We start from the raw sequence: 11021 nt of genomic DNA on the forward strand, positions 1-11021 counted from the left end.
TTTTTCATTAAAGCCCTGTCGTGAAATATTAGCTTGACTGTAAAATACCATAGTCAAATAGCGATGTTGAAGTATTCAAACTTTGAAATCTCAACCCGCCATGAAAACATCATCCCAATTCAATCCTATCCTGTTCCGCTGTTGCTCATTGAAATTGATTTCAAAACTGTAAACGGCAAACCATTCCCATCCAATCAGCCAAACACATATCTCCAGCCAGATGGAACTAATTACTTCCACCCACAGCGCCCGGATCCACTCCAGCCATACCCTTCGCCTCCTCTGCTCCTCCACGCTTTTCTTTCCTATTTAATGTTTCCCTTTTTTCTCTGCCGAAAACGTACAAAACTTTTGCTAGCTCGCACGCCACCACCGCAAGGGACCGAACGAGCGAACGAACACGAAGAAGGTGAAAAAAGGCCCCGCAAACCCAGGGAAAGAAAACCTTTTGGAGACCTTTTTCCACCAACCCCAATTCCGGGAGGAGGCAGGGATGAAAAGGGAAGACACTGATACAATTGAATAGCAAGAAGAAGCCCATACATTTTCCCCGTGGTTCACATCGACCCGCGAGCCAGCAAAGAAACAGGCCGCTCTCTACACACACACACACCTTCTAGCTTTCTTGGCAACAGCCTCATCATTATCATCATCATCATCATTGCCGGCGTCATCGTTGTTGTCCCGGGGAGGTGGGATTCGTTTCGGAAGCACTTTCTATAGAGTGACGCCACGGAGCGTCCCGCACACTGCACCCTCCGCTGTCGTTCGTATCCACCAAGCATCACAACCAACGCAGCACCGTCAGTCGCCGCCGAGAGTAGGCCTTGCTTGTGTTGCTAAACATTTCCTGCCCGTTCGCTTCGTTCGCATCGTTTCGTGCGCTTTGGCTTCATCGTTGTTGCTGGCTTTATTGCGCAAGTCATCATGCACACCAGTCGATCGGGGACACAGGGGGGGGGGGAGAGGGGCGCTCGATGTATGGTATAGAGGGCGAGGAAGCTCTCCGACCGGCACACAGACCGCGCGTTCAGTTCAGTTCCGCTGCTCGACCTGGTTTTTCTTTTTTGCTTTCCAACCTCTCTCCCCTCCCTAACTCTGCCCTCCCCTACCCTCCCCCTGTGATGCGTGATTGTGTCGCGGTAACGTTGGAACGCGCCGATGATGATGATGATGCTGACGATAATGATGATGAAGAAATCCGACCAAAGTTCGGGTTGGCATCAAAAAACCGACGCAGCCCCGATGTCGCGTTTTCGGGCGCACATGAAACGGAAGCGAAAGAAAAGACAACCAAACGGAACTGTGAACGGGCGGCATCCGAGTTAGGGAAGCATGTCGATGAACTTTACGGGGACCGCAATCGTGGCGTTTTCCGCAGCGGAGGGCTTACGATGTTGGGCTGTTCTTTGGAGGGTTTCGCTTGAGATGGTACTGCACTTGACTGGTCTTGTATTTGTTGAGCACTTTCTTGCTACTAAACTATAGAAAGTAGGCATTAAATTTCATTTTACACAAACATTGTACACAAAGAGCCGTAACAATCAGAAATTAGAGTTTGTTTGCACAACAAAACGCGAGAGTTCCGTGAACACGATGCGGCAATACATGTAGCGCCATCTATTGCCGGGAGATGGAAGTACAAGATTGCGTGCAAGTTAGATGTAGGTTGCAGGCAAATCAAGCGATATTTTGCTGGAAATTTATTTTTGCAAAAATGTTGTAGTTATTTGTTTTATTTGTCTCATTAAATTATCAATTATCTAATTTAAAAATCTAATATTTTCTTTGCAAGGAATTTACATTTTTACACTGATTTCAATCCGAGTATAAAGCAAAATAGTCATTCTATTTTAACAAACATTCAAAGTGTTTCGTAAAACAAGACTGTTTAGCTGAGAATGTGTTACTCTATATAAGCGAAATCAGTTACTGGATCAGAGATGATACTCTAACGGTTCATGAACTAGGACAGGTTCGGTTCCAGGAATGATATCCGTTCTTTTGAAAAGACAAATATCAACTACTATTTTAAAACCGGAATGAAAAGGGAGCAGTTTTAGGCGGAATCGGGTTTTGGGATCAGTTCCAGGAATCGTATGGGATAGAGATAATTCCAAGCAATTAGGAATGGAACGGAATGGGTTGAGGACCAGCTGCAGGACTGGTAAAGGATGAGAAATAGTTCCAGGAATGGTATTATTATAGGATTAGATCCAAGAACTGTATGGGTGCAGATGCTGTGTCCGGACTAGTATCGGTTCGGGATCACTTCCAAGATTGGTATGGGTTCAGGATATATTTCACCAACGGTATTGGATAGGAAAGATAAGATATGATACAATATCAGTTCCAGGAACTATATGGGTTAAAAATCAGTTCCAAGAATAGTATGGGTCAGCACTAGTGTTAGGGGATTCGGGATTCGAAAGATTCGATCAGATCGGACGACATTCCCCATTTTCCATCCAATCGAATCCGGAGTATCTAAATCCCTTATAAATTCCAATACGATTGGGATTCGATCGAAATACGTTTGGGATTGGGATGCCAATTGGGATTGCAAATGGTATTAGATTGCGTTTCCAGTGAACAATCAAATCAGAGTTTGTAATAAAGGTGATATTCTTTATGAGAAAGCAAAAACCACATGAACAAAAAACCGCCGTTTCACATGCATTGCAACGAAGTTCCTAGAAGAATATAAGCTTTAATGCTTGCAATAATTTATATTTCGTTTAAGCAATTCCCATCAGAACGTGAAAAGATGGCCCAAAAATGGCATGCAACAGAGATAGAAATTATCAAAATGAAAGGGAAAGCAACACATTATCAATATTTTCTGCCCAATCATTGTGAAAATCATCCCCCGAAGAGCTAGTTAATTAGCCATCGTTAATGCAACTACAATGTAAAATGAATCCCTGTTAATCGCTCCCCATGGTTACCACCTCATTAAACCTACCAATATTTACATGCCATAAAATTAATATGCTCGCTTAAGCTCTACAAATCCCTTTCCGAGCTCTTATTTGCTCGTTCGATTAGCAAACGGGCAGCAACCAACCGTACCTCAATTACTCCCCCGAAACAACGTTGCATTGCATTGCGATCCCATAATGCATAATGGGCAGCATAAAGTTTGACTCATCCCGACCAAAAGTCAACCCTACCGTGCCCAACTGTTGACTTTCAATCACGGAGCACTCCTTCACCGTGTCCACCTTGGACCTGACGTCACTGGCTAGCCCGGTGGCTCCATTCTGATCCATATCCATGCCAGCAGCATCTGTGCCCGTTCCCACCGCGTAAAGTGAAAGTTGACTGACTGAACGATGGCGGATAATTGCTCTGTTTACATTCGGTCGGTCACGAATATTCAATTTTCGCTGGGCCATGGGGCAGACCTCCAGCAAAGGGCTACGGCGACAGTCTGGCTTTGACAACACAACAAGGATAAGCGGACACACTGTCGTCCTGTTTGGTTACACTCTGATAATCTGTGCGCCATGCTTAACATGACACCACCGGAAGTGACTCCCGTCAAACGATTCCCAGGCGTGAGCGGACCCCCATCAACACCTTCCACTGCGCTGGCCGAAGAGACACCACCGGCCGACGGTGCAGCGGAACGGGAATGCAGTACGCACGAAGCGGTTGCCGCGGTCATCTTCATGGGACAGCTGTTCTCGCTGATGCCCATCGTCGGTTACGCCCGGTCCACCGATCCGCGGAACGTCCGGATGCGCCTCCGTTCGGTGCAGTTCGTGTACGGTTGTGTGACGCTGTTTATCATGTTGACACTTATCATAATGCTGTGTGTGCATACGGCCCATCAGCCCTCGTTTGGAGTGCAGCAAGCCAGTAAGTAAGCCAGTGGCTATCTAACATGGTTAAAGTGTTTGTAAAGGACTTTCGTTTCCTTTCCGAACAGCTTCACTCGTTTACTACGCCATCATCGTGTTCTTTATGGTGGAGCTGATGCTGCTGGCCCGCAACTGGAGCCAAATTATGGGCCGTTGGTACACGGACGAGGCACCGTTCCGCACCGATCCCTACCGACCACCGAGCCGCACTTTGCCCTTCCGCCGCAAGGTGCACCTGATCGCGTTCGGCGTCATGTTGCTGGCGTTCGTGGAGGACACACTTAACTTCGTGTCGGCCTACCGGTTGAACGAGCTGCACATACGCTACTGCCCGCATACTGCCGGTTTCTGGAAGAACTTTTTCCACCGCGAACATCCGTACGTGCTGCGCGTCATCCCGTACCATCCGGTCGTTGGGTGGACGATCGAGCTGACGATGCGCATTGCCAAGTTTACCTGGCACTATGTGGACGTGTTTATTATTTGTCTCAGCTTGGGGCTGCAGCGCCGGTTCGTGCAGTTCAACGAGCGACTGGAACGGCTCGACGGTCAACCACAATCGCAAGGCGTTTGGCGTGCACTGCGACTAGACTATGTGCGGCTGTCCGAGCTGGTCACGTTTGTCGACGAACGGTTCTCGAAGCTGATTCTGTTTTGCTGTGCCAACGATATGTTCTTCATTACCGTGCAGTTGTTCAACAGTTTTGAGTAAGCAATAAGGGCGGTAAAGGACCAATTCGATCCTCAACTTCCACCGTTGTACCTTTCAGTCTCAAACCAACCACAGTGACGACGGTTTACTTCTGGTACTCGCTCGGCTTCCTGATTGGCCGCTGCTTTCTGATGCTGTTCGTGGTGTCCTCGATAAGCCGCGCGTCGGAGAAACCACTGGAAACGTTGCGTCGCTTCCCGAGCACGAACTGGAATCTGGACCTGCGGCGGCTCTGCGATGCGGTGGCCACGTCCGAGAATGCCCTGTCCGGCAAGCGGTTCTTCTTCGTCCGCAGACCACTCATACTAGCGGTAAGCTGTTGGTTTTTTCCCCTAATTACAATACAATAACACTATTTTGGGACAGGTTTGTTGTATCTATTATTTAAATGACAAAAAAACAGTATTCTTAAGAAGAGTATCAAAACATCACAGAAATCATAGCATAAATCGTTATCTCAATGGTACATTAAAGGCATTTCCGTCATTGCAATGCGGATGGAACTGGGGATTCCATGGCAGATAAAACTATGTAACAGACACTTCCGGCTTGGGCACTGTCGTTGAACCAGGAAGCGCACCGCCACGCGCAGATAATGGGAAGAAAATGCTAAGTGCTAAGGTTATAGAATGCTGCAAGAATTTTTGAGTGATAAGAACTCAATAAGAAAAAAGAAGAGAGACAGATTTTGTCTAGACATTAGCTTAATGAAACGCAAAATGAGGTACAATGCTTGTTTTAGTGAAGAAGACCACTAAATGAGAGCGAAACAGATCTTTGTCGTGAGAATACCAGGAATTTTCAAGGGTTCTCATAATTTTGGGACACTTGATTGATTTATTCTTACTGGAAATGAAATCTTTCATGAAGGGAGGTGACTCTACGGCACCCTTTTCGGATAAAATCATTTAGAATCCTATAGCAATTCCCAGATAGTGCTCCAAAATTATGAAAATTACTGAAAACCCCTGCAATGCACTAAGTCTCGTGTTAAATAAAACACACAAAGTAATACTTATTTCGACCCAATGCTTAAGTATTATGTAGGGGCATTGTCGTACAGCTTGAAATGATGAGGCCATTTAAAGAGACAAATCGGTTCTTCTTCGAGCTTTCAATGACTTATGGAATGCCCCATAGCAGGATAGTCGACAGGCAACGACTCGCATTACTAATGGACGTCAGGGGGGACCGATGCAAATCCGGCTAATCGCAATGAATTTAAATCGCAGCGCCTGGCGCAAAGACTGACTGCTCCAAAACAAGGCTCAGCCTTAACTGTAACATTCTTATCACGACGATGAATCGATAGCGATAGCTTTCGGCGCAATGATGCAGCATTGCACAATGGTAAAGTACCGCAGGTATTATTGTCACCGCTTATCGGGCTGATTCATGGTGCACCGCTCGGACCACAGGTACCACCACGCAAAGAGCAGCGGCCGCAAAGTAGATCGAACGCCCAGTTGTTATCAGAGTCCAACGACACAAACACTATTAACGCAGGACTAGGTGGTGCTATTTTCTAGATTATCACAACTCGCCACTTGTACTGTTTGATGATAAAAATATCTTGAAAAAGTTGGGAGTGGTCCGCCTTTCCTCCAATGATGCATTTATTACACTTGCAATCTTTCCCCTCTTTCCCCCTAGATGGCCGGTACGATCATTACCTACGAGCTGGTGCTGCTAGATCAGGTGAAGAAAACTCCCGACACTACAAGGGACTGCAACTTTTAAGCTCACCGAAATCGAACTAAATTTAAAAATCCTATCAATGTCCACATTCTGCTGTTTTTCACCATATTTTTCTTACATTTTTTGTGAGCAAATAAACAAATGCAAAACTATGTTACTAGTGTACAGTTCGACCGATTTATAGTTTCGTTAAAGAAATGACATGAATCAACTTTGCGTATGGGGTAAACCATTCGAACACACTGTTTGTGACTTGAACTGAGACACTGTTTGTACCTTTTCTGTACCCTTTTTGTCACACAGTAATACACACTACAGCAGTAAAAGATGACGTGGAACGACAACCTCGTTCAAATTCAACGCCAATTCTTTGTTGATCTTTCGTAGAATGTGACTAGCAAACGAAGGTGACTCAACCGAAAAAGGTTGGCACAAAACCGACGTCACGTCAACTTCTACTCCTATATGTGTGTGTGACACTATGCAAAAAAGCTACTAGAAAAGGGAATCTAACTAGTGTCATCATCACCTCAGTGTTCAATCAGCACCTCGTAGTTCTTGATCGGGATCTCGCTGCCACCGTACGGGATGTAGAGCGTCTGGTGGCTCGGATGGATCTTGCCCGGCGTCAAGCTGCCCATATAGTGCGCCCGGCCAATATACAACGCCTCCCCGCTCGAGGTCCGTCCACCGAAGACGGCATTGGGTGGAACGCTTCCGAACCCGGACGGTACCCAGGACACCTGTCCGCCCGTCAGCACCTCAAACGAGTGCTTAGGAATCTCCTGTCCATTGTGGCAAACGTAGGCAATCTGCTTGGACGGTAGCACCTTTGCCGGCAGCTGATCACCCTCGTGGTACGTACGACCGACATAGATCGGCGAACCGTCCGAATCGTTACCGGCCAGAACGGCATTCGGTGGCATTGGGGCGTGTGCGGAGCAGTGCTGCCAGTTCGCTGCAAGGTGAAGATTCCAAGGATTAATGTTAAGCCTTCAGGAGCCGTCAGAAGCGTCAGAGTCACTTACATCGCTGCTGTCCCACTAGCACCTCGTACGAAAGGAAGCTCTGCTCGGCCCCACCGAACGGAATGTACAGACATCCGTGCGACCGGTGAATCTTGCCCGGCGTCAAGCTGCCCTCGTGATGCGTACGCCCAATGTACAGCTGCTCGCCGGTCGTCGTATTACCGGCCAGCACAGCATTCGCCGGAACGTGTCCATTGCCGCTGCTCACCCAGGTGAACCCGGTACCAGTGAGGACCTACAAGAAGAACCGATTAATCTCTTTCTTCTTCTCAACTCAACCCTTTCCTCACAAACGAACGCTTCCGTACCTCAAAGTGTGTCTTGAAAATCTCCATGCCATTGTGCGACACGTACGCCGCCTGCTTGGATGGGATCACCTTCGCGGGCAGCTGATCGCCCTCATGGTACGCCCGCCCAATATAGATCGGCGAACCGTCCTGATCGTTTCCACCGTATACTGCCGCCGGCGGAATGCCCTGGTGCGAGGTCCACGGAATCCAGTTAAATCCTGTATGTAAGCGACAGGGGGGAAACGATAAAATGCCATTACGCAGCAAATCCCGCAAAACCCCACCCGATAGCTGGCCAATTCCACGGTATCAGAGTGTAAAGAGAACCTCTTTTTTCCTCTTTTTTGTTTGTAACCTTCCGTTACTTATTTATCACTCACGCTGATAAGAAATCAATGGGGCGTTGGTTGCGACAGACTGTACCGGATGTGTTTGCGAATAGATAACGAGCTGTTTTGCCCATTCTAGTTACGTGACCACTTGGGGAACTTGAAAGCTTCCTAATAATGCCTATTTTTTAGTGCTAGCTTTTCCCCACAAGTGTCTAATGCACTGAGCTCAGAACGAGCTATTTAAATAGATGATTTTACTTCCACAAAAAATAAAACACCGCACGGCACAGTATCTTCAACAGCGGCAGCAGAACAACAACGAGCCCAATCTTCTTACCTGTGTTCATTTTGTTGGGGATATGTTAACACAAACTTTTGGAATAGAATAAACAAACAAGATGCTGCAGCTGACAAACACACTTTTGTCGTGGTTCTTGCACGAGTGTTTGCACAACCGTTTCTGGCCGACTGTCGCTCTTGACTATCGCGTTGGAGCTGTCGGACGCTGGAGCAAGTGTAAAATAAATGCTGTCCACTGATAAGAGCCGGGGGCTGATATCGGAAAACGGTTCACTACCACAGCCGCGAGCTTCTGTTACACTTTCTATCGCGATGCACAAACGCTGGGTGAAGTGCCCCATCACTACCACTACTAGGGAAAAGGTAGAAAACGGTTACAGGAAATCGGGTTGCAACTGATCAAATTTTGTCAGCCACAACTACAGACAAAAGGCGCTTATCGTGTTATCACTTTGGTGGAGTGATTCATAGTAGTATGTCAGCCCCCCAGCATACGGTGATTTGCTTGAATGATTCATACCCAATATTGAGTGAATGGACAGCTAACGTTGCAACAAGGGGTTAGAAATAGGTGCCAAACGAGGGCATGTTTCAGCAATCTAACTCCAAAAAAGAAAGGAAATCACATTCCTGATGGTAGTTATATCGGTGTGCAAATTTTCACACCTACCAGGAACGTGTTATCGATTTTTGGGGGCTTATCAGATGGTTGATATTGAACAGAAGTTAAGTGCCAAACCTTACGATATCGGTCTTATGGAGCTACAGTTGTCTGAGTGAGTGATAAGATACGAAGTGAATGATTTTCAGTATCGAAGCGGGGAACATTATTTTAAACTAAAAACTTTGTCCAGTGAAGAATGAACCAGAACGAGTGAGGTCTGTAAGGTTCCCCGGATTAAAATAGACAATGTTGAATACATTTATAGTAATTAACACTTTGTTCTGAACTTTTTAGCACAAACCTCATGATAAATTCGGTTCATTCTGCATCTCCTTCGCCGTTTTAGGTATCAGAGACAGGCAGTAGAACGAATGCGCCACGCTCTTTATTCTTTTAAGCGATTGTTTAAACAGATCGATAAGTTTAGGTGGTAATTCAGGCGCCATGGTCTATTAAATAGACGTATCGTCTTCAATAAGCTAGGAACTGGATCGATTTCCACCCTTTAACAAGTGTTCAACAGATGTCTCGTTGGATATGATATATCTCATTATCGACTCTCGAGACTTCAGGACGTATTCGGGAATATGATGCCACGCGTGAATCCTTCATACAGTTCAGACATCGAAGACTATCATGAAAAACTATGTCTTCTACGTTCCCTTAAGCTTTCTCATTCAAATCAAGCTCTATAATCACAGGTCTAACGCTCACTCACCTCAAGTACACAAAACTCTAACTCATCTATCTAATCTAATCTAATATATCTAATATATATAATCTATCTAATCTATCTAATCTAATCTAATCATGATAGCTAAAGTTTTTGCACAATTCATTGATGTGCCATGGGAAAATATCTCCCCAATTTGCGTAAGACACTTTTCAACCAACCTACAACTACCCCGAATCATTCCATGGCACACCAACACCAGCAACTGGGCATCCCCACCAAACAAAAACACCATGCGTCCGCATGCGAGCACTTCGTAGCGCCACGTGCTCGGTCGGGTTTTCACGAAGCAAAGTGCCGGCTCGTCGGCTTCGGCTCCAACGTGCCCCAGAGGGAGGGAGGGAGAAACAAGTTCAAGTTCAATGGAAATGTCTCTCAGTGCGCTCAGTATGGCTTGTGTGGTTCTAGATCAGACGTTCAATTATATTTATTAGCTTTTTTAATTACTTACTTATGCAACTTTAATGTTTCTCCTAACAACAAATTTAAGAAACAGCTAAAACAAAAGCTGTACACAGTTAATTAAATCCTTCAAAATTATACAGTTTCAATATGAATTTTATTAAATAGAATAGTATAAATTCAATAAACTAAAATAGAGAATAGACAATATAATGGCATATTTTACTTATCAGGTTTGAGATGACTCTGTACTTCATTTATTAAATATACAAATTATTAGATGAATAGATGAATATCTCTTTTTAAGATGATCCAAATGGTACAGAAATTATGTTCCAAATATATGTAGTTTTGCCCTAACAACACTATTTTTGAAACATAATTTCCAATAGCTCACATCAATTAGCTTGATCAAGGTAAAACTAATCATAAGAACGTTCTAGATTCTTTTGCATCAATGACAAACATTTGCCTAGCGCCAATTTCAAGGCCTTGAACAAACTGCCCAACAAACTGCACTCAACTCAACCAATTGAACTTTTGTTTGAAGACAATCCGACAGTGCAAACAATATCCGCAAAAAAACCCAAAAAAAAATCTCATCGCCATATGCAAAACCACCGCACAGCACGGGGTCACAATTTTAAATTATTATCCTTTAAACATCACCACCACCATCTGACCGATGGGGTTGATCGGGCAAGAAATCTCCTTACCGCGATCAATTATTCACGTCACCACCACAACCACCAACTTCGGCCACCACACAAAATTGGTAAGCAGCGGCGCGAGCGCGCGCGTGTATGTTGCTCAGTGTGTAAACATTTTAATTTGCCTTCCAACGTGACGGCTGCACCGCACCGCAACTTCCGCACGCACGGGCACGACCACCGGCGGGCGAGCCGCGCACGTCCCGCACCTTTGCGGGCGTGGACAATTAGGGGTAATTTTTATCTCCCACCCATTTTCCTTCCAGCATCCAGCATGGGTCCGATT

At 45.6% G+C, this 11021-nt stretch overlaps 2 protein-coding genes across 2 annotated transcripts; one reads left to right on the top strand and one right to left on the bottom strand.

Moving 5' to 3' along the window:
- Positions 1 to 3455: 3455 nt before the first annotated feature.
- On the top strand, positions 3456 to 6344 carry LOC120895906 (gustatory receptor for sugar taste 64a-like). Its single transcript, XM_040299642.1, has 4 exons — positions 3456 to 3864; positions 3935 to 4574; positions 4637 to 4889; positions 6232 to 6344. The coding sequence occupies exons 1-4, from the start codon at positions 3510 to 3512 to the stop codon at positions 6316 to 6318; spliced, it is 1335 nt and encodes a 444-aa protein (XP_040155576.1). The 5' UTR covers positions 3456 to 3509; the 3' UTR covers positions 6319 to 6344.
- LOC120895905 lies at positions 6161 to 8429 on the bottom strand. The gene is made up of 4 exons (XM_040299641.1): positions 8264 to 8429; positions 7613 to 7812; positions 7305 to 7539; positions 6161 to 7234 (listed from the first exon to the last, which is right to left on the bottom strand). The coding sequence occupies exons 1-4, from the start codon at positions 8271 to 8273 to the stop codon at positions 6807 to 6809; spliced, it is 873 nt and encodes a 290-aa protein (XP_040155575.1). The 5' UTR covers positions 8274 to 8429; the 3' UTR covers positions 6161 to 6806.
- Positions 8430 to 11021: the final 2592 nt, after the last annotated feature.

Source organism: Anopheles arabiensis, chromosome 2 (assembly GCF_016920715.1).
Source record: "Anopheles arabiensis isolate DONGOLA chromosome 2, AaraD3, whole genome shotgun sequence".
Classification (NCBI taxonomy): Eukaryota; Metazoa; Arthropoda; class Insecta; order Diptera; family Culicidae; genus Anopheles; species Anopheles arabiensis.

Excerpts from the sequence above, each read along its gene's own strand:
- LOC120895906 (XM_040299642.1), top strand. The coding sequence starts at position 3,510 with ATGCTTAACATGACACCACCGGAAGTGACTCCCGTCAAACGATTCCCA. Across the intron at positions 4,575-4,636 it reads CAGTTGTTCAACAGTTTTGA|TCTCAAACCAACCACAGTGA; the intron begins GTAAGCAATAAG and ends TGTACCTTTCAG. Across the intron at positions 4,890-6,231 it reads GCAGACCACTCATACTAGCG|ATGGCCGGTACGATCATTAC; the intron begins GTAAGCTGTTGG and ends CTTTCCCCCTAG.
- LOC120895905 (XM_040299641.1), bottom strand. Across the intron at positions 7,540-7,612 it reads TTTTCAAGACACACTTTGAG|GTCCTCACTGGTACCGGGTT; the intron begins GTACGGAAGCGT and ends TTCTTCTTGTAG. Across the intron at positions 7,235-7,304 it reads GCTAGTGGGACAGCAGCGAT|CGAACTGGCAGCACTGCTCC; the intron begins GTAAGTGACTCT and ends TTCACCTTGCAG.